The sequence below is a fragment of the Perognathus longimembris genome, chromosome 18, assembly GCF_023159225.1.
Source record: "Perognathus longimembris pacificus isolate PPM17 chromosome 18, ASM2315922v1, whole genome shotgun sequence".
Classification (NCBI taxonomy): domain Eukaryota; kingdom Metazoa; phylum Chordata; class Mammalia; order Rodentia; family Heteromyidae; genus Perognathus; species Perognathus longimembris.
The window spans coordinates 52,123,954-52,147,480 of record NC_063178.1 but is presented as its reverse complement, the minus strand read 5'-3'; the positions used below and the strand labels follow the sequence as shown (position 1 = coordinate 52,147,480).

The 23,527-nt window shown below is 48.8% G+C and overlaps 1 protein-coding gene and 1 pseudogene across 1 annotated transcript; both read right to left on the bottom strand.

Annotated features, from left to right (window-relative positions):
- Window positions 1–253: 253 nt before the first annotated feature.
- LOC125367074 (germinal-center associated nuclear protein-like) lies at window positions 254–6,071 on the bottom strand. Its single transcript, XM_048367691.1, has one exon. It carries the CDS (start codon window positions 6,069–6,071, stop codon window positions 354–356), a length of 5,718 nt encoding a protein of 1,905 aa, XP_048223648.1. The 3' UTR covers window positions 254–353.
- A 7,793-nt stretch (window positions 6,072–13,864) lies between these two features.
- On the bottom strand, window positions 13,865–23,229 carry LOC125367073 (annotated as a pseudogene).
- Window positions 23,230–23,527: the final 298 nt, after the last annotated feature.

The window sequence follows — 23,527 nt, the reverse complement described above, 5'->3', positions numbered from 1 at the left end:
TGGGAAATGGGGAGGAAAGTACAGTAGAAAGGGCCCAACCGCTGCAATTGACACAGAACAAACTCAGCAACTCAAGGACAGCAGAGAGGAGGGAAGAAATGAGAAAATGAAGGAACACATTACATGAAGCAAAAGAAAAGAAATGTCGAAGAAAAGGGAACTCGTCCTGGATCTTTCTTCCCTCCTAAAGGAATGTCCCTTTTAATCAGGTCTGTCTGTCTTTTTTTACAGATTCAAATGGTTTGTTTGCATGAATTATAATCACATTTGCAAAAGTGCATGAAGCATCTGGGAATAACATAATTGTAAAAAGACACTATTTGGCAAGAAGACCAGGTCTTTGGTCAGGCTGCTCAGATGTCTACCATGTCCAGCAGTGCAGAAAGATGGAGCTCAGAGGCGACTTCCTCTTTGCGTGAGCTCTGGATCAGCTTTTCCAGGTGCTTCAGCCGTTCAGTCAGAGAGGTGCCCAGTGGCTCTGGAGGCCGCAGCTGCTCCCTGGTCCTTGCAGTCCGTGGACGAGTTACGGTAGATGCTTGCGCCATGGACTCAATAGTACCAGGAAGAGATACTAGTGTCTGGGGAAGGTAGAGGGGAAGGGAAGTGGAATCGGTCCATGAACCCAAGTCTTGAGACAACCACTGCTGAAGTTGTTCTTCAAACCTCTCGTTCTCCTCCTTCTCCAGCAGCAGGCTCCCGGACAGACGCTGGATGAGGAGCTCCTCAGCAGGGGCTCCGAGCATCAGGTCCTCTGCACCGGGCCTCCCCTTCGGGCCACACTCTGTCCTCCTCTTCCCTTGTTGGTGCAGTTGAAGCAATGGAGTAGGAACATGGGTTGCCGAAGGACAGAAGGACTTTATCCCAACACGTGGCCGAGTCAGCTGTAGCTCCTTCCATGTCTGTGCTCTGGCTTGTTTCCATGACAAAGGAACATCAAATTTTTTCAACTCATTTTTAAAGAAATAGACACAGACCTGCCCATCTTGGCTGAGCGCCTGTGACGTGAGAGGGAGCAGAGGGGGTGTCCAGTCCCTCAGCTTGTGGTCGATGCACAGGGCGAGGACGTCGTCCCAGGGAACCTCGGCCACCGAGGGCCCTGCCTGCCGGCTCCGGGAGAAGCTCTTGCTCTTCCAGCGGAGGTAGGTCTGGCGGAGCAGGCTTTCCACCTGGGAATGGAGCACTGGCCACGTCTGCCGGGAGCTGGGGATCTGGGAGGCGTACTGGAGCACCATGGAGCACATGGGGAGCCAGGGAGCTCCTGGGGGTGGAAGGGCCAACTGAGGCAGCTGGAACCCAAGGACAGCCTGCTTTAGCCAGGCCAGGTGCTCCGGGGCGTTCCAGTGCAGGTGAGGAAGCCACGGCCGGCCTCCCGCCTCGGCGAACTCAGGGACAGGCCAGGAGAGCTGACCAAGCTTCTCTGAGGATGCCACAGAGGCCAGGAATTGCAGAACGCTGTTGAAGAGCTCCACGATGGCTCCCGGCTCCTGGGACGCCAGGCCAGCCAGGCGCCGCTCCTTTCGATCCTGGAAAAATCGGCCACTGAATGCCAGGCTGACGCCATCCTCAACATACTGAGTGAGAGTCTGGCAGCAAAGGTCCGGGGCGTGAGGGCAGCGTGAGACCAGCCACTGGGCCACATGGGTCACCTGCTCCGTGGCACGTGCATCATGGATGGAATCGGGGATCTCAACCACCATATACTCGGACACCAGCTTAGCTGACACCAGATCCTGCAGCATCAAGCCATCTTCCACCTCCTTCCCCGGTCCATGTCGTCTGGAGCTGGGAACCAGAACCACCAGTGGGAGTGCGGGGTGGCAGGGCTTCGCCCGCAGGAGCTGTTGCAGCCGGGCCGGCAGCCCGAGCCCGTCTTCTCCCTGGCCATCTTCACTCTTCACGTTGGGGGGCAGCAGCAGCACTAGCCCGCTGGTGCCCAGGAGGGCATTTGGGGCCTCCAGGGCATGCAGGGTGCCGACCCTTGGGGCGTCCGGGTCCACCTGGACACACACGTGCACAGACACCGCCCGCCCCGCTGTGCGGCCAGACCGCAGGACGATGGCCCGGGTCTGCGTCTCGCCAGCCCCACCGCCCTCACCCAGGAACTTGACCTTCAGCCACTCGGCGAGGATTCCGCTGGGGCTTCCCGGAGTGTGCTCTTCTCCACGAGGCAGAACCAGCACCAGCTTCCAGAACACTCGCGCGTGGGCCCCAGGGACATGCTGGGCCAGGAGCCGCGGCAGGTCCAGAGGCGCCCAGGCCGCCCTGCCGAGCAGCTGCGGGGGCGAGGGCGCTGTGGGGCCCCTGCGTGACCTCTGCGCGGCCACGGTGGCCGCCCTCCACCGCTGCAGGAACCTGCGGGAGCGGCGGCCTTCCCGCAGCGCCTCCCCCGCCGTCTGCGCGATCTCCTCAGCCAGGACAGTGCCAAGAAGGCAGCCACAGATGTCTTCCGTGCAGCGCGCCATGCGTGCTTCACTCTCCGCCTCCTGGGACCGCGCGGCCTCCTCGGCGCAGGCTTCCCTCGCGCACTCGGCCACCTCGAGCCCCGTCAGCTCTGCGAGCAGATCATCCAGGGCGGCGTCGGACACGGCCAGCGCCGCGGCCGCGAAGGCCGCCCCTGCGGTGCCCACGGCCTCGCAGCCGCCCCGCACCGCCTCGCTGAGGAGCTCCTCTGCCACGGCCGCCAGGGCCGCCTCTGAGTCGGCGGACGCAGCCCGGGGCGGCCGGGGCTGCAGCTGGATGGATGGCTGCGGGAGGTTGGGGGCCGCGGCCGGGATGGGGGCGCGGGGAAGAGGGGCGAGGGAGAGGACGGGGCGCGCGGGAGGCGGCGGGGGGAGCCCGGGCTGAGCCTCCTCTGAGTCGGCGGGTACAGCCCGGGGCAACCGGGGCTGCAGCTGGATGGACTGCTGCGGGAAGCTGGGGGCCGCAGCCGGGATTGGGGCGCGGGGAAAAGGGGCAAGGGAGAGGACGGGGCCCGCGGGAGGTGGCGGGGAGAGCCCAGGAAGGGCCGCCCTCGGCCCAGCTGCCCTGGCGGCGTCTCCTGCACCCCCCGCGCCCTCGGTGCGGGGCCTCTGAGCACCGCTGGGCAGCTCCTCTGCCAGACTCGCCCCGAGGTACTCATGGTGGGAGCCAAAGCTGTTCGCGGGGGTGAGGCATGGGGCGGGGGACAGCGGCGCCCCATTCACGACCTCCCCCACTGACACTGTCAGCTTCCGCGTGACGAAGACCGACTTCTGGGCCTGGAGCCGCCCCTCAGGCTCCGGGACCTGGGATCGGGCTCGAGTCAGCTCCACGTGGCCCTCGGACACCGTGAGCCCGTGGGTGCAGAGGAAATCGGCGGCCTCCCGGGTGTCTGCGAAGAGCAGCATGCGTGCCACATCGTCCAGGGGGAAGCGCGCGGGCCGCCGGACGCTAGCCGTGTAGGCCACGTTGAGAGCCGCAAGCGCGCGCCTGCGCACCAGGTCAAAGTGGCGGTGCAGCAGGCAGGCGCTCAGGTACGGAGCTGCCCGTGCCAGCTTGAAGAACCGCACGAAGTTGTGGCTGCTCAGCGCCATTGCAGCCTGCATGGCCAGGTTCACCTCGGGGGACTCGCGGAGCTCGGGGCGAAGCCGCTGCACCTCACCGAGGACGTCACCGCGGTCCAGGTGCAGCAACACGTGGTAGGCCTGGAACTCGGCCTCGCCGGGGCAGGGCACCCCTCGGCGCCCCAGCTCCCCGTACATCTCCCGCAGGCTCCGCAGGCACTGGCTCAGGTTCTCCGCATTGAGGGCGGCGTCGAAGGTGGACGGGGGCTCCTCGCACAGGAAGTGCGCGCAGTGGATGTGGAATCGGGCGCAGCGCTCCAGCACGGACAGCGCTGCGGGGTCGCACAGCTGCTGCTGCATAATGTCCTTCCGCAGGCCTCGCGTGCGGTTCCACACGAAGTCGTACCAGTCCCGCAGGCTGCTGTCCTTCCGGTCCAGGATCTGGGTCACCAGGTAGTCCATGGTGTGGCTGAGCACGGCCGGGGGACGGAGCTCGTGCGCCAGGGGCTCCTCCTGGCCGGCGGAGGAGCGGCTGTACTCCTTCACCGCCGCCGCGTGGTCCACCCGCCGTGTCCCTGGGATCACCTCGAACACACTCAGCTGCCCCCGGGCCTCCCTCTGGTACCGCTCCTTCTCGGGACACATGTCCGGGCAGGTCCCCACCACCGTCCCTGCAGGGCCCAGATCCTTCCTCTCCTCCCCAGCTCGCCGCAGGATTCTGTCTCTCTCGGCGAGCACGCGGTACTTGGCCTCCGAGGTCTCGGCCATGGTGCCTATCAGCCCACTGAGAGGGGACATACACAGCCCCAGGCCCCCAGAGCCCTCAGACCCAGCGTCGAAGGGGTGCCCCTCACCTCCATGGGCCTCCAGGAGCCGTGGCTTCTTCACGGGGGAGCTCGCCTTCAGGGGGCTGCCGGGGGCGACCCTCCCCAGGCGCTTGTCCAGTGGAGACTGCGGGAAGGATGCGTCCCTCAGGCCCTGGCCAGCTGCCCCATCACCAGGTTTCTTCTCCTTCGGGGAAATGCGTTTCTTGTTGGGACTCATTATCTTCTTGTGCCAAAAAATAGATACCTCCTTGTGCAAACGTTTCCCTTTCTTTCGAGCCAGAGCTGCAGATGGGTGATCAAAAAAGTGCACCACTGCAAGCTTCCTGCTGGGCCAGGTGTCAATGCGCTGTACTTTAGCCACTTTCCTGAAGTAGTTATCCAGAAAGGCCCTGTCGTTGAGATGATCGGGGATGTTCTTGCACTCAATGGCCTTGGTCTCTAAGGGAGAAAAACCTCCAAGACTGTCTGTGCTCTGGCGTCTTTTATTCTGGCGTACGGGAGTTCCCCTCACAGAAGCTTTTCTCTCTCTCCTTTCAGTTTCTTGCTCTCTATTCACACCTGGAAGCCCCGAAGGGTTCAGGACAGACTGACTCCCTGGAGATGCTTCACTTTCCCCAGATGGCAGAAATGAACTTTGCCCTTTAGACTCCTTGTGGAGCAGATGGCCTGCTGCTTTATTGCTTTCAAAGACCTCCTTTGTCTTCCGGCCGAACAAAGCGCCTCCCGGGGGCCGATTCAAGCGGGCAGGGCGTTTACCTGGAGGATGGTCACCCCTGGACAGAGGGTCAGAGTCTCCCACCACCTCCTGGCCATGCCGCCCTGGTGAGCGGCGGTCCTGGCTCTTTTTCCTTTTCAGTCCCTTCACGAGGTTGGGAAGGGGCTCCACTGGGGAAACTGCTTCCTCACACCCTTGCTTGGCACTTGTTTTGCTAGCAGGGAAGGGTTCTCCTAAAGACCCGGAAGATATGACGAAGCTGAAGCTACTACTGGCACCTCCAAACACTGGCCCAGGACCTCTCTTCTTCTCCTCTACAGTTTGGTTTAACAAAGCAGGAGCAAAAGCAGATGAGCTATTTGTATTAGCTGGGTTTGAAAAGATAAAATTTGAATCCGTAGCTGAATTACTTGTCACCTGAGGAGAAGACAAAGGGGGCATCGGGCTGCCAGGTCCACTACCCAGTAGACGGGGAAGAGAGAAAAATCCAGAAGGAACCTGGCTCTGTGTATCTTCTGGCTCAGACTCTGCCCCCAGGACAGGTCTGAACACTGAGTCCTCTGGAATTTTAAAGCTGAATTTGGTCTTCCTGGAGCCAGAGCTCACTGTTTCTCCAGCTTCTGGTCCCAAAGTAGAAGTGCTTGGGAAAACCCCACTGCTGGTGGATGATGGGAGTTTAAATCCTGGGTTTCCAGACACAGGTGAACTTGAAGGCCCGGATGTAGCTCCAAAAGCAGTGTGTTCAACTCCAGAAAACAGTCCAGCACTTGAGGTTTGGGTGGGGCCAAATGCTGGTTCTTTAGAGGCACAACTTATTCCAGAAGGTGCTCCAAAGCTGGGGACCTGTGACAAGACCGGGTTCTTCCCAGATAATGTACTACTTTGCCCCAAACTCAAGGGCTGACGAAATCCAAATGGTAGCTTAGCCTGAAGTGTACCTCCGGTACTACGAGGAGATGCTGCAAAAGCACCAGGCTGCTGCCCACCAGAAGGGTTCCCTGGATTCATCTTTGACTCAGTTATTAAAAGCCAATAAACACCACACTTACGAAAAGCCTCTTCCTGAAATAGTCTGTTGTTCCAAGGGCTCCCCTTCACACAACACACAAATTCCTAGAAGACCTGCTCTTGAGTCAGAGTTTAGACCCTAACAGAGCAGCTCCCTCCCCGATGCAATTCACCCCTTGGGAAGGCGCTGAACCCCCAATCCACAGCCCTCAACAGAAAGTCCTCTTCCTGAATGAGTCTACTGCACTAGGGGGCTCCCAGTCACACAACACACAAATCCGTAGACAACCTGCTTCTGGGTCAGAGCTTCGACGCTAGCAGAGCAGCTCCCGCCCTGGGATCCACCCCCTTGTGAAGGCGCTGAACCCCAAAGCCTCAGCCCTCAACACCCCTCCCTCTTACCGGCAGGATTCAACTGTATTTCTGGCTGTGAGGTCTGCCGAGGACTGGTGGTCGCCACGAGAGTTTCCGGGGCCTCTGTCTTCCTACCTGCCCGGGATCAGTCTTCAGCTCCTTCCTCCAGCAGCTGGGACCAGCGAATGAAGCTCCCGCGGTGCTGCTCTCCTTTATATACCAGTCTTGAGGGACCCGCCCTTGAGCTAGCCCTTCCCCTTCCTGTGGGATGTGCACTTCCAAGAGCCCTCAGGCCCAGCAGGTGACTGAGCCATGCCTTTAATCCTTTCTACTCAAGAAGCTGAGATCTGAGCATGGAGGTTCAAAGACAGCTGGAGCAGGAAACACTGACAGACTCCTTTTCTTTTCATTTCTCTATGGTCAAAGTGATGTACGAAGGGCTTACAGTTTCATATGTAAGGCACTAAATACGTTTCTTGTCCAACTTGTTACCTCCTCATGTTTCCCCTGCCTCCACATTTTTCTCTTCCCCCTCATAAATTGTACATTTAGTTGACACCATATAGTTTTGTAAGTATTGCTGTGGCATTGGTTTGTCTTTGTATCCTTTGTCCATTTTGGTATTTCCTTTCCCTTCCCTAGTTCCAATACATGTGTCTATACAATATCCAGGGCATGAAAATCAGTTACAGTGATCTTAGGGGTAAAAATACCGGAGAGAAATCTAAAAGAAAAAGGGCAAAATTTCACATGGCAGGTTGAAAATAACAACATCAATGCTATGCTAATTGAGGAACCCACCCTTGACCTCCTGCTTCCCCTTCCTGTAGTGTGTGCAGTTTCAGAAGCCCTCAGTTCCCTGGGGGGGGGGGGGAATAGCCACGCCTTTAATCCTTTCTACTCAAGAAGCTGTGATCTGAGGATGGAGGTTCAAAGGTAGCTGGAGCCAGAAACATTGACAGACTAATCTTTTCATTTCTCTATGCTCAAAGATATGTACACAGGGCTTACAGTTTCGTATGTAAGGCACTGAGTACGTTTCTTATCCAACTTGTTACCTCCTCATGGTTCCCCTTCCTCCCCATTTTCCTTTTCCCCTCATGAGTTGACACCATACACTTTTGTATGTATTGCTTTGGCATTGGTTTGTATTTGTATCCTTTTCCATTTTGGTATTTCCTTTCCTTTCCCTAGTTCCCATACATGTGTCTACACAATATCCAGGGCACGAAAATCAGTTACACTGATCTCAGGGGTAAAAACACGGGAAAGAAATCCAAAAGAAAAAGAGCATGATTTCACATGGCAGGTTGTAAGTAACAACAATGATATGCTAATTGATGAACCCACCCTTGACCTCCTGCTTCCCCTTCCTGTAGGGTGTGCACTTTCAGAAGCCCTCAGGCCCAGGGATGACTGAGACATGCCTTTAATCCTTTCTACTCAAGAAGTTGAGATCTGAGGATGGCGGTTCAAAGACAGCTGAGGCAGGAAACACTGACAGACTCTTTCTCTTTTCATTTCTCTATGGTCAAAGATATGTACAGAGGGCTTAGTTTCGTATGTAAGGCACTGAGTACATTTCTTATCCAACTTGTTACCTCCTCATGGTTCCCCTGGCTCCCTATTTTCCTCTTCCCCTTCATGAGTTGTACAGTTGGTTGACACCATATCGTTTTGTAAGTATTGCTATGGCATTGGTTTATCCTTGTATCCTTTGTCCATTTTGGTATTTCCTTTCCCTTCCCTCGTTCCAATACATGCATATATACAATATCCAGTGCACTAAAATCAGTTACAGTGATATTAGGGGTAAAAACACAGAAAGGAAATCCAAAAGACAAAGGGCATAATTTCACAGGGCAGGTTGAAAATAACAACCACAATGATATACCAGGTGATGAACCCACCCTTGGCCTCCTGCTTCCCCTTCCTGTAGGGTGTGCTCTTGCAGAAGCCCTCAGGCCCAGGGGGTGACTGACTATGCCTTTAATCCTTTCTACTCAAGAAGCTGAGACCTGAGGAGGGAGTTTCACAGACAGCTGGAGCAGGAAAATCTGACAGACTCTTACCTCCAATTGACTACCAAGAAAATTCCAGAAGTGGAACTGAGGCTCAAGTGGTAGAGCACAAAAGTTTAGGGCCCAGGACCTGAGCTGAAGCCCCAGCACTGGCACCCAAACCTTCAGGAATATGTGTGTTTGTTTGAAGCAAACATCAGGGCTTCATCTTTGTAGGCACATCTTGAAATCCTCCTTAGTAGCTTCTAAAGAGCGTTTATTAAGAATTTCCTCTTGAATGGCCTACTGGGGCAGTAGAGAATAGGAGATTGTTGTAGTTTTAAACACTGGTGGGATGGTATGGGGAAAATCTCCCACTTGCTGCAAAATGATTGGAGACTGCCTAGGTCAAGGCAACATGGAGTTTGTACATCAGTCTGAGTCCTAGCATCCAGCTGACTTGCACATGTTGATTTTCACTAGCATTGAGTGTGGCAGGAAGAGGATTCTTAATGGTTGTTTGGTGGAATCCACATGTCCCTTACAGCCGTCTTCTTAGAGCATGCTAACCTTGGATAGCAGGAATGCTGAAATGTCAAGCAGAGCTGACACTGTTGGCCAAGAACATGTGGGTGTGTCTGTCATCAGCTGAATGGTCAGGTGCATGTGGAACCCAGTCGTAAGTAGAACACTCCATCCAAAAGGAAGTGCTAACTGCCATTTTAGCTTCAGTATCCATCTGGCTTGTTTTACTTTATTGTATAATTCACTAATGAAAAATCATAAATAGGACATCAGAAACAGGGCTGACTATGAAAGTAAAGATTTGCCATCCTTGCTAGAAGCAAAGCAGCATCTCTCCCTCTAGTTCGCAGAGCTGACCGCTTCACAGAGGGTCCTTGACAACCTTGAAGTTTATCAGCAGCTGTACTGACTTCTTGCTGTATTAGCCAGAAAGCCCTGCTAGCAACGTTGTTATGTTTTAAGAGGAGCCTAATGAGGTTCATCTCTAAAGAAAAACTGCTCCTATTTTGTTTTTAGGGTATGATTTGGTTTTTATAAAATGGGTCATGTTCATGCTGACCTGGCCTATGCTTTGTGTCTGTAACTCAAGGGTCTTTTGCTTCTGTAAATCCACGTGCTTTCCCCAACAATATGCACCATGATGGCACCGCCTACCACAGAGCATGGTGCAACGGGGGGTATCCTATTGTGAGCTCTAGCACCTGATGTTTATGTAAAACAAGTGAATTCAAAGGTCACTGAGTCAGCACCAATGAAATTGTAATACACCAATCTTGCATGGCCTGCCTATGTAACCCCTTCTCATAAAAACCTACCCCACCCTCGATTGTGGGAAGTGGACTGGCCGCTTAACGCCTATCAACTGATGGTCTTGGAGTCTCATTTGAACGTGGGATATAATATTGCAAATGTGAAAGATTGTGAAGATTGTTGCTAGTTGTTTATTCCCCTCGTAAAACTCATTTGTCATATTGTGCAAATTAAAAGACGAGCACATTAGTGCAAGGTCTTGATAAGACTCAGCTGTCACGGAAGCATGTTTCAGGTGTGGGTGTGGGTGTGTGGGTGTGTGGGTGTGTGTGGGGGGGGTTGTGGTGTGTGGTAGCTGGAGCTGCTGTGGAACCATGGGGAATGTCCCTTGGTTATCTGGGAGAAAGGACTCAAAACGTGAGATTTGAATGGTGCGGGAACTCTGTAGTGAAGGATGGAAGTACTGAGCTCAGCAGGATAATGAGGTTTCCCTGCTCATGTAGAAAGGGGTTTGGGGCTGTGCATGGCTGGCATAGAGCTGAAGGGGGCCACTCAAGGCACTGAGAAAGCATCTTGGGACTTCAGACATGCTCTAGGTAGATTTAGATGGTCAGAGTTGCTAGTGGAAATGATTGTGGGATGGATGGATGGATGGATGGAATATGACTGGAAACAGGAGGAACTCTGGGATGAGGGAATGCTCTGCTGTGAGTGGCTGGTGGCTCACCTGGGATAGAGAACAGGACTGGGATATGCCAGCCAGGGTACAATCTGGTAGGCCTTAGCTGAGGAATGGAAAGGAGCCCAAAGTTGATGGTTTTAAGTCTGTAGGATGGATGAGCCCAATTAGTGAATGCCATCGCTACACGGATGCTGACTGCTACCTCTGTAGGCCCTGAGTCGACTATTCTGTGTTTGAAATAGCAACCTCCTTTTCCCTTGTGGAACTCCACACATGTAGCTACAATCAGGAGATAGTTGTGTGTGTGTGTGTGTGTGTGTGTGTGTGTGTGTGTGTGTGTGTGTATGCTTACAGGTATACAGACTTTTAGTAACATGTTGCATATGAAAACGTTGTTCACTTAGAAGGAATATCTGGCACTAACTTTCATGGAAGACTCATCAGGACTGTTCCATGACTGCTAACTGTTGGATTTCTCTTATATCGAGGAGTCATCAGTACTGGCATATGGTAGACTCACGGCATAAAATCACGGGTCCTAAAGTGACGGCTCCATCAGACTCTACCCTGGGCAGGCATCTGTCCCAGCAAGTAAATGAACCTTCCCTACTTGGGCTATTTTTCAGTGGGCCCTGACATTGCTCTTAGGAGCCTCGTCTAGTGTTTTGTGTTCTGTGTTATGCCTACCCAGTACACAATAAGGAACAGCTGGTTTTCTGACCATGTACATGGATTGTGGCCACATCTCCTGGAAGGCCTTCCACAGCATTTTCAGTGTTTGTAGAATTTATAGTGGGAGTGCTCTCCTGACTTTGGTCAGAACTGAGATACCACTGGGCCTCCTATGTGTGTTATGGGGTTCAAGGGAGGGGATTCTCTATCCCTCCAAGAGTCCACTACTCAGAGAGAGTCTCAAGCAAAAAGATGGATTTACTGGGGAAGCATAATGCAAACTGACTGGCAAGGGACACAGCACAAACTCGGGATCTGAAACCGCAAGAGCAAAAAGCTGGCTAACCGGCCAGGGACACAGTGCAGACCAGGGAGCTAACACTGTGACCCTGAGCAGTCCTCAAATTAGGGTTTGTAAAGGTAAAAGCGTGGCACAGATGTAGGTGGTTGACGCAGGGGGTAGAGCAAGCAACAAACAAGTTAAGCAAGCCATTTACATGAGCAGAATTTTGGGGTCAGGTTGACATAATCTACCCACCCAACATTTCCTACCATGTTTCCCTAGTCAATAAGGAGTCAGTTCTGCTCCCTACAACATGTGTATTCTAGTTTCTCTCTCTGTATATCTCAATTCAGGGAGAATAAGCTGAAATTTCTCTGCAGTTTCCTTTTTGGTGCCACATATTAGCAAAAGATAAAATACAAAATAGTCACGTGTCAAACTTACTGTTGAGCCATCAATTTTAGTCGAGCCATCCATCAATTTGACTCCCTAGAAGAATTATAACTGCACTGCAATTTCAATGTTCTTTAAGTTGGAATCTGGACACCAGGTGCATGTATGTAGAGTATGTTCGTGCATTGGCCCAGCTGCTCTTCTACCTGCTCCTGAAGTACTGAGTTAAAAGGGTATCCCTTAAGTGGGTTTGGTAGTTTGGGACCTGGGAAGTCATTGCCCACTGGGGTTAGTGACTTTCTCCCATCCCACATCCTACTCTATCAAAATGGTACCTGCAACGTTCTCAGAGGAGGCTTGAGGATCATGGCAGAGTCATCGCCTAAGGCCCCAAGAAGCTACCTTGGTAATTTGTTCACGGAACCTCTAGGTTTTGCTCTCTGTAAATTTAACAAAGTGACACCTACTGGCTATGAAGATGAGGTGCACTGGATAATGCATAATCTTGTAAACTAGTTTCATAGCATGAGAGGTACAGGAAGGCAACCACAATTCAAGCAATAGTATTGGAAACATTATCCCAATAGGATACCTACAAGAGGAGGTACAGTAAAGGGGAGCCAAAGTTTGGTCCCCATAGGAGATGTATGCATACAGGGCCAGTTCAAAATGAGTGGGGAGGGGGAAACACCTCCTGATGTGTGGGAGACAAGGCTTAGCAAGAGACAAGGCTTAAAAGACAAATAAGCATGGGGCCGAGTTCAAGCCCTAATGTCTCCCCAAATATCTCCAACAAAAAGCAAATTCTCTGTATATTGTAGAGATCTTTTGATTTCTGTCAACAAGCTTAGATAAAGACCTAGTGCTGCAAAGTGAGTATTAAGAAAGTGGAGGAGAACAAACAGGCAGGACTCATCTCAATAGGCAAGGACTCTTTATCAACCTTCCGTTGGAATTGAAAGTTGTGCAAGCATGTGGGATTGGAGTTAGACTTTTGTGGAGTCTGAATAAGAAGACAGAAGTTATGGGAAAAGCTATTGGGTCTGTGTAGGTGAGGGCTTTCCAGAAGTTTATAGCTAGTCTTAAGTCAGATTGTCCTGCTTGTTTCAAGCACATCCCTGCATACCTGGTGTTTTCCTGATGTCTGTATGCACCTGGGATATTGGGTAGGGGATAATCCTTCAGGCAGTGGTGACTGAGAAGACAGCTAATTATCAATCCAAGCCTTTTTTTAAAAAAATTATTCTTTAAATAGAAGTTTTTTGTTACTACTGAGGTGTTGCGCAGAGGGTTTACCATTTCATAAGTCAGGTAATGACTACATTTCTTGTTGTTATTAATTAAATTTTGTTGACAAGGTATTGTGCAAGAGGAGTACAGTTACATAATAGGACAGTGAGTACGTTTCTTGTGATATCTTAAGCATAATTTAGTTCCAGAGTTAAGATAAAGAAAATGCACTAAGACCCAAACTTGCCAATCAGATGAAAACCAGGCTTATGACTTAAGATTTGGGGCATTGATATAATTTATATCTTCTATCAATTTCAGTCTTTGGTGAACCAAAGTTTAATTGTGTTCTTAGTTGCAGAACAGGAAAATCTCAGAAGACAAAAACCAAACAATATGAAATAACTGCAACTCTAGTCAAATTGTTACTAAAAAATAAAAACTCCATTTATCTCTGGCTTTAGGAAAGGGTGATCTACCTTCAAAATGTTAGTAACAGATAAAAAGCCAGAAATAGGATGTGAGATATAGCTGTTAAGTAGAACCCTTTCTGTTTCTGCGTATTTTGGAGATGGGGGTCTCCCTATGTGTCCGAGGCTGGCTTTGCACTTTGAATCCTCCATACTCAAGGACTGTAGTTCTGGGATTACAAGCATGGATCACCATAGTCTGCTCTTAGAAGATACTCCACAGGGTGCCAAGCCTGCCTTCTACATCACTACTTCCAATCCCTTTTGTTTCTTACTGTGGAAAGGAATGAAATTACTTTGAGACTTCTGAGAGGTTTATTATAGTCCGACAACAAGAAGAGACCCAGTTGCTGTTTTTAATTATTTTTATTTATTATCTAGGATGGTGGGTGGGAAGCCGCCGGAACATGCTGGACTGTGTCCTGGACAGCCTTCTATGACCCCTGCTGTCCAAGGAGAGAGGCTGTTGGGTCCTCTGGCCTCTGGCGCTTCCTTCTGCCGGCCTCCATTTCCTCCTCGTGGGCTGCGGAGTTTCATCTATGCTGCTTTAGGGCCGCTTTCTCTGGTCAGTGCTCATGGTTTCCTTAGATGGAGCAGGCGGGCCTCCTCGGCATTCGGGGTCTTTGTCAATGTCTCCTGTGTTGTCTCTCCGTGCTCTCTGTTGGAATTGCTCTTATGGTGCTTTTTCTTTTTCTTCCTGTTCTTATCTGCCTTCAGTTTTTCTTGGTATATCTCTGTGTGCGTCTGTGGCTTCTTCTCCCACTCTCCTCCACTCTCCTCACTTATTCCACGCTGCTCAGAGTTTTCCATCTCCAGTGCAATGGGAATACTTGATCAAAGCGTGGCAGCATTTGTGTCCCCGGCGGCCTCCTTTCCAGGAGGATCCCCAGATGTGAATGTGGATGTGCATCTTCCCGTCCTCCTCATACGTAGCACAGGCCAACGACCACTCCTGCCCCTCGATGGCCACCTGTTCCTTGAGTACTCCATGTAGCTTGCTGTCTGGGCTAAGGGCAGCTCAGCTGGAGGAGCTTCTAGGTGCTCCTGGCCACCAGAATTTCTCAGGAGGCTTGCTTTCTGCTGTCCTTTGAAGCCTTCTTTTTTTGACTTGGAAAGACTTAAACAACAGCTCTAGTTTCATCGGATCTGCCTTGCAGATGCACCTCTGAGCCCTGGTCACCGGCCTCCCAAGCAAACACCTGTGTCTGGGCCATGGCCATGGCCTTTGCTCTGTATGGGATGAAATAATCCTTCGCGCCCCTCACTTTGTGTAGATGCTTTCCTGCATGGGCCTAAGGATTTCCCCTCATGGCGTGGGGTTTGGGGTCATAGTAGGCCGAATGTGGACCTAAGTTTCTCAAATATTCTGCCGTGTCCTCTACGAATCCTCAGATTCCGGACTGCAATTTGTCTCTTAGGGTCAGAGTTCTGCCATGTCGATATCACCTGCGTGTTCATCTTCATCCTCATCTTCACCGCTGTGCTCTTCAGCCACGTGACAGGTTGCTTCCTTTTCTCCCCACTGGTGTTTTGGAGAATGAGCTCATTCCCCTAATCCTGCTGAGGTAAGGGCTTTTGATCATTTCTGGGCTTCCAGCATTCGTCTTTGCAGGTCAACTTGGGCTTATTCTGGCACAGTTTCCATGTGTCCCTCCGGATTGTAGCTGTTCTAGCAGATATGATCTCTCTCCTCTTTCAAAGTGGAACATGAGCTGGGGCTGCTGAGGCTCATCGGGAGCTGTGTTAGCACCGGTAAACTTGGCTCCCACTCACTGGCATCTTTGGAAGCAGACCCTCTGGCCGTGCTCCCAACCCCGCAGTTCTCGAAGGCGCCCGGGTACTCAGATCTCAGGATTGAGATTCCACAACCGCAGGGGAAGAAAAGTCACGGGACTCTCATCTCCAAAAGCCGGAACTGGGACTGGGATTCAAATGGTAAGGTGCTAACCTTCAGCAGAAAGGCCTAGGGCCAAAATCCAGGCCCTGAGTTCAAGTTCCCAGGCTGATACAAACAGTAAAAGGTGTTTCCCATAGACAGCTCCTCCATCAGTGATTGGGTAAGCCGAAGGAGGAGGATGGGGGTTGATTTCTTTCCTTTCCCTGTGTGAGCAGACTGCAGAGACCGAAGGCATGTTAGGGCAACTGTGTCAACTCACCTAAACAAGGCTGGCTCTGCAGAAATCTCAGAAACTTCCTCTCATCAATATTGACAGCCACACTGCACACTGCACTACACATATGTAGCTCTTTCATGCTTTAAAGTGCCAGCTCAAAGGAGGAAATTTTCAAATAATATTCAATTCTTCGACTCTCCTTTTAGATAGATAGATAGATAGATAGATAGATAGATAGATAGATGATAGATACAAAAAGATAGATAGATAGATAGATAGATAGATAGATACAAAAACAATTAAACAAAATAATTGGTTTATATGCACAAGAATCAAAGATATTTTGATGCTTGAGATCTCTGACCTCATGGAAAAGCGTGATTCCTATCTCTAAGGTAATTCATAAGAAATGACATAACACAGTAAGAATTAGTCACACACACACACACACACACACACACACACACACACACACTTCTTGACAGTTTGGAGGTATAAGAAAGTCTGCTGAGCCAGCCAGCAGTGAAAAGGGAATCCTGAATGGGGGGGGGGGGGAGATGATTAAAGAAAAGGAAAAAATACAAGACAAGAGAAAAAAGACAAGAGGCAGAGATGGGGTACGGGAGGTCTGCAGCCTCAGATTGTAACTCGAGACTGCAGCCAGGTTTATTCCTAACTTCCAGGACATATGCAGTTTGAAATAGTCTTAAAATTCCAGAACACAAAAAGGCTTGGAGTTAGCAATACCCGACATAGCTAAGACAGGGTGAGGTTGGTTAACATAAGAATGGACCCCCGAGCAATACCTGATGGTAGCTAAGACAGGATGAATTTGGTTAACATAAGAATGGACTCATGGCAGACACAGTAAAGCATTTCCAATTTTCCATTAAGCCATGTCATTGCACGTCCTTGAAAACACAGCCAGAGGTCAGGAAGAATTTAGCTGCAAGTTTGGCTCCTGACATCTCCCCCGTCTTTGTTTACAGAAGCGAACCTGCCTGTCTTAGGTGGGGTGGGTCACCTAGCCTGCCTTACTCTTCCTTGGGATTTTCTTCAGAGCAAAGCTGTAGGCCCTGTCTTAGGTCGGTCAAACTGGCCCCGCCCTCTAACCCGTCTCTGGCTGCAGTTCCTCTTGGGGGAAAAATTCATTCACTTGGAGCTTGACCTTATGAGGCTGACTGGCTAAACTCATGAAAGAGTTTTGCAATATGCATACAATGCAAGGAAGGCATAGGAAAACCATCAGCAAAAGTATCCCTGGGCCGAGCAATGTCATTAGCAGCCCCTTAATGTTAGTCAAGGAAGGGATATACCGTTGAAGTTGTTCAAACAGTTCTTTTGCTGTTTCTGCCACTTTAGAGTCCAGAGGCGGAGCTTGCTATAGTCCAGCTATTTGCCTATGGAGTTGAAAGAGATATAAGGACAAATTATTATGGTGCCAAATGCCATTTAGATGTGCTACATCCTGTTCCCAAGGATAGCTTGATATTTATGGAGGGTCACACAAATAAAGTCAAACCCAGCATGACAGCACACCCGTTACAAAGTTTGTAAAGCATGGATTTGTTCTCCCAGAGACAACACAGATTCATACAATGCTTCTAATTTTTGTTCTACCTTATCATCAATCCTGCCTTGAAAGTGCAGGGCTTGCGTAGTATTATGAGCATGCTGATTAACATAGTGAGCTGTTTGCACACTTTGTGTTAAAGCCACAGTAGCTGCAGCAGCAGAGGCAGCTAAGGAAATAAAGGCTACAATGCCTGCTATTAATAGCACTACAAATCATCTAGGGCGCATGAGCTCTTTTAAATGTTTTCACACTTGAATACCTGTTTCTTCATACCAAGCTTCAGATATGTTCACAGGAAGAATGACAAATGGAGGCTGCTTAATAACAGTTACAGAATCAGGAAGAACACTATACAAGCAATTTGTAAAAGAAGAGTTGGTACAAGTAACATTGAATTACATGGCTCCTGTAGAAATATTAAAAGGTCCATACATAATGGCATAAGGAGGTGTTACACAACTCATAATATTTTTTAAAGAAGAAGAAGTGGGCCAGGAGATATTATGTAGTGCAGCCACTAACATCCAGACATGATGTTGAGGGTGTCCATTCATCCACCACAGACCTGGGTTGTACTTGTTGGTGAGATTGGCTCCTGACCAGTCCATCAATTGAGAATTAGTTCCTGAGATATTGGTTATAAAAGGATGTTCATGTCTACAATTTATGGGGTGCAGTTCTCCTGTGGATTCTACAATTTGAGAAGAGTTGGTGCAGCGAGGTATCATGAAGGATGATGTAGAATTAGCATGTACAGGAAACCCAGTAGGCAATGAAGTAATTCGTATATTATATACTTGATTATTATCAGGAATCCAAATTCTATGATTTATGGATTGCATTACAGTACAGCCTGGAATTTAACTGTTGGAGTCAGTTGTAAAACATAACGGGGTTCCAATGCCAGAAGCTCTAAAGTCTCCCATTTTAACGTGTTGGACAAAAGGATCTGGAGCTGTACCATATGCCGATCTGTTGACATGGATGAACACCTCAGCTCCTTCCCAAGTCACAGGGTGTACAATTGGTGGATCTGGCATGTAAGCCCAGTGGGTCAGCGCTTGTATCATTCTGATGAGCTTCCACAATCCTAATGCAATGCTCAGGTAGCCAGCGGGTATCATTTTCATCCTGTGAAAAAACACAGACATGTCCTCGACCCCATGTCAATATTGGATCGGGCCCGTGCCAATCACCTGTTAAAGGATCTTTCCACTTAACTTGGGCAAAAGCTCTTTGCTCTCTCTTTTCCCAGAACCGTTGTGCTTTGGAAAGGCCATTAAAGTCCAAATTAAAAAAAAATGTAGTACAAATAAAGCAAGAGAAAGAATATTAACACGAGAGAGGGGGTATAATTCCCCCCTTTAATTTAGAAATTTGGTGTTTTGACAAACCGTTGGCCCATTCAACAATTCCTTGACCTTGAGGATTATAGGGAATTCCTGTAGAGTGAACAATTTGGTAAAATTTGCAAAAAGTTTGAAAAGCTTGTTCAACATATCCTGGACCATTATCAGTTTTAATATGTTTAGGAAGTCCCATAGTAGCAAAGCAGTGTAAGGCATGGGAGATACAATGTTTGATAGCTTCCCCGATAAGAGGAGTAGCCATAATAAAATTAGAGTAAGTGTCTATGGTAACATGGACAAAGCGGAGCCGTCCAAAAGAGAGAATGTGGGTAACATCCATTTGCCAAACATGGTTGGCCACTAAAACTTGAGGGTTAATGCCATTGGAGGGCACAGGTAGGAAGGTAGTACAGTTGGGACAAGTTTTCACAATTTGACGAGCCGCCTCACGTGAGATATGAAAATGCTGATGTAATGCACGACTGTTTTGATGGTGGGCAGCATGTGATTGCTTTGCTAAGTCAATTTGAGTGAGAAAAATTTGAGTAGCCTCGTCTGTAATAGCACTACCCTCACTTAATGGTAACAAGAGGCAAAGTGAAGTAATTTGTTGGAGGGGCAATGATGTGAAATTGTGCCCATAAAATTGGCCCAAGCAATGGCCCAGGAATCACAATGTATATAAAGCCATTCTTGCTGTTGTAAAGTATAGGGGATGTAAATAGCCTGTGGATCTCATCCAAGATACTTACAAGAATCCACATGGAACATATGGAACTAAGGTGGCCACCAATTTATAATAGGGAGTTAACACTTTTGAAGGAGTAGCAGGCAAGGAAAGCCATAAAAGGGGTCCCTTCTTCCAGAGGACCGCTGTTGGAGAATGAGGCATAGTTCAAATATATGCTTCCCAAGGGGTTGAGTAATGAATATAATTTACATGTTGGGAAGAAATGGCAGGATTTACTATGCTTAAGGCTTTAGCTGCTTACGTTGTCATTTGTCTGGGAGATGTAGGGTTAGGGTCCCCCTTTAATAGATAAAATAAGGGTTTTAATTCAGCTGTGGATAATTTAAGACAAGGGCGAAGCCAATTAATATCTCCCAGAAATTTTTGAAAATCATGTAAAGTACACAAAAGAGAAGTTTTAATCTGTAATTTTTGACTAGTAAAACAGTAAGGACCTCAAATATGACCAACAAATACTTTCCAGAGTTCTGCTGTAACACTTAGAGAACAGCAGACTGAATGGATCCATGTGCCATTAAATCAAATCATATTATTTAACCTTACCTTACTGGCACGTGAAAGAGAAAACAAATGAATAACATCAAAAGTCTCAGCTTCAGTGGATCTGAAGTGGCTGTGTCTTCCACCCCAAATTAGCAGGCCAGCAGGAGAGATGGCTTGCATCTGGATCAGGCTGTAGTAGCATCTCAGAGTTCCCTGGATAGGCTGTCATACCTCCTGCTTGTTGCCTGTAAATTTCTACACAGACTGGTTAAAGGCATTTTCAAACAGATTTTAGAAGCTTGGGCCTTTAACCATCTTCCTAGTCACAAAATCCACACAGATTGAAGGCCAACCAAGTCTGCTCTCTGTAGCAGCCAGGACAGTTTCTGAGTCATGGAGGGAGAAGACACCAATGCTACCCCAATGCAACTCTGTGGTCACCAAACACAACTTTGATGCTTTTAACCTTGGAATAAGTCTCGGTTGCAACTCTGTCATGATAGGCCTGCTATAAACCCAACTCTAATCTTGGGGACAGGCAGAGACAGGGTAGTAGCCTTTGACAGCCTGGGCCTGTCAAAATCCTCACAGGACTCCTAGATTTCCTGAGCAAACCAGGCAGTTTAGGAGCCAAATGTGGAGGCAGCTTCCTGTGGCCACAGACTGCCACGGTCTACTCAGCTAGCACACATGTCAACCTGCATCCTATAAAGCAAAATGTTAATTTTGGGTCAGGAAAATTTAGGTTAATAGTCACATTTGTACAGTTGTTCCAAAATGACTCTGGTCCCTTGATCTTAAAGAGTTTATGAGAGCATAGGGGGAAAAAAAAGAAAAGAAAAAAATGGAGAAGCAAAATCTTAGTCTATATCAAAGAATTGTCAGGATTAGGTGTACTCTTGAATAGAACCTTTTGGAGTGTTTTTTAGACACATTTGCTTGCACCCAAACATGATCAGTTTGGGTTTAAAACCTGTTTCTTGTTTTGTTTTTAAGTTTTACCAACGGATAGACATAGACATACATACATACATACATACATACATACACAACAAACAGTGTGCACAAGCTTTGGGGTGCGCTTAGAATTGTTCTTTAATTGGCCATGTAAGTTTTCTGGAATTCCAGTGGCAAATGACATTATTTTGCCTATATTCTAGAACCATGTGGTTAGTTAGTAAACAAACAAACAAAAAAGAACAGAAACAAAAAACATTTTCAGCAAACCAAAATTATCAGATTATCCGAAAAGCCACATTTTGAGAAAACAGTTTAGCTCCCATGGGGAGCTTATGGGAGACAGGACATGAACACAGACAGCAAGCTCATGAAAAGACACTTTCATCTTCCAGCATTTGAGTTGCAAGGCACCTTTGAAATGCAAGGCCATAGTTACAGAGTTCAGAGTGGGTGCAGGGTTACCGGGAACTGGAGAACCCAAGTTTCTGTCCAGCCTCCAGGACTTTGGCATGCCTGTCACCTGGGGGACCGGCAGGCTTCCACTCCAACCAATCCTATTGTCGACCACATGCTCAATGCTAGAGAAAGCTGACGATTTAGCCAAACAAGCAGGATTTAACTGAGTCCCCAAACTCATCAATAACAAGAACAGAAAACCTTTTTTTTTGAGTCTTTCAAAGCAGATGTTAAACAAATATTGGTATCTTTGGAAGTTAGCATCAGCCCATCCTATGACACAGGCAGGCAGGCAGAGTTTAGAGAGAGGCAGAAAAAGAGACAGAGAAAACTTCATCTGCCTGAGCACTCATAGAAGTTAGGTAAGTCCTGCAAAAATATTCCAAATATGTAGGATTGGGCTCAAACTTGAGCAGCTTTCCTGAAGCATTTTAGACTGTCCCCCACGTGATGAGCGACCAGCGGAGCTGAACTAGAGATCAGTTGACTCCAAACACCCACAATTGCTGATCCCCTTGACCTAGCCCAGTGGCTTTATGGAAAATCCAAGCTCCAGACTAATGGTCACTCACCCTGGTTGGGGCTTCAAATATGTCGTGGTGGATGGAAGTAGAGCGCTCGGTCAGGAGAAGTTACCTCGGTGGAGTTAGCATTTCCCTAGCCTCAGGTCCCTCCACTCTGCAAGCAGCCTGCACCTAGGAGAGCTGTAAGTCTTCCAGGACTGTCGGTAGGGGGCTCACCAGTACCTACCTTTAAAGGAGTTTGTTGTTCTGGGTGAAGCTGTTACAATAGGGCTATGACTGATTTAAACATATTCTCAACATGGGTCAATCTATTTTCAGTAGGCTCATTGCATAATTTCTCCTCAGTGTCTGAGCCATCCGAGTCTTCCTTAATATCTGCCCCGTTGGGTTCAGATATTATTAATTTTCTCAGCTCTTCCCGGGCAGCAGCATATGCTCCCGGGGCTGGGCAACACTCATCAGGTCCCTGTTCAGTTTCTCCAATTGACTGATTGAGTTTAATCTATTCATGTCTAGGATCTAAGCAATCTCAGACCAGATACCAAAGAATAATAGCATCCACTGGAGTTATCTCAGGGCCATTTGCATCATAATGTTCCTGAATCTTTTTTCCAATTTTCTGCCAAGTTTCTAAGTTATTGGTTCCTTCCTCAGGGAACTGGGGGCATGCTTCCTCAATAAAGTGAAAGAAACGTTCTAAGTGACTTTGGCCAACTTTCACTGCCCGGGCATGAAGCATGCCTTTGGGGGCCTGAACGTAAAACATGCAGCCTATACTTAGTCCCATAATTTCTTACTCCTGAATATCTCTTTCCCGCTCTCCTTTCCAAGTGATCAGACGTCCTTACCTGAGCGGGGTCCTCTGCCATCGTCCCAGGTGTACAGGTCCCTGTTCAGGCGCCACTTCTGCCGAGCCGGCCGGCAGTGAAAAGGGAATCCTGAATGAGGGGGGCGAGGATTAAAGGAAAGGAAAAATATAAGACAAGAGAAAAAAGACAAGAGGCGGAGATGGGGTACGGGAGATTGTAACTCGAGACTGCAGCCAGGTTTATTCTTAACTTCCAGGACATATGCAGTTTGAAAACCAGGAAACAGCATAGGCTTAAAATTCCAGAACACAAAAAGGCTTGGAGTTAGCAATACCTGATGGTAGCTAAGACAGGATGAGTTTGGTTAACATAAGAATGGACTCATGGCAGACATAGGAAAGCATTTCCAATTTTCCATTAAGCCATGTCCTTGCATGTCCTTGAAAACACAGCCAGAGGTCAGGAAGAATTTAGCTGCAAGTTTGACTCCTGACAAGAAAGAAGCCTGTTTGCTCATATTTGTTATCATTTATGGTCTTCTAGGACTTTGCAAATGGAACTTTTGTAGCCCCCCCCCCCCTACAGGTGAGATGACCGTGGCTTAAAAAGGCAAGTCATAATGCTTGGGGTTTTGCCATGGTAAGTGTTTGCATGGTGGGCACAGGATTAAAATTTTTTTTTGTCAAAATATAAAACTTGGGCTGTCCTTCAAGTAATGACTTGCACCGTCTTCCTGGACCAGGTAGGCCCTCACCTGCTTGCCTGCAGGTAGGCCATTCCCACCTGGGATTCAGCCAAAATTCTTCATCACTCCAGGCTTAGCCTTCCACCTGGGCCTGGCTAAGAACAGCACCCTGAGCCCGCAAGAGACCATGGCCTATTTTTTCTGCTTCCTGTTTAAGACCTATATAAGGCACCCCCAATCCAGTCCCTTGCACAACCTCCAAACCCAGGGAAGGGTCTATGTCCCTCACTGGCAATAAACAATTTAGCCTATTGATGATGGAGTCTGGTCTATTGCTTTCCTGTTCTCCAGTTTCCTAAGAGTCTTTCATAGTGCATGCTATTGGTTGTG

Bases quoted from the DNA above. Each gene is read 5' to 3' on its own strand.
- LOC125367074 (XM_048367691.1), bottom strand. From the start codon at position 6,071: ATGAATCCAGGGAACCCTTCTGGTGGGCAGCAGCCTGGTGCTTTTGCA.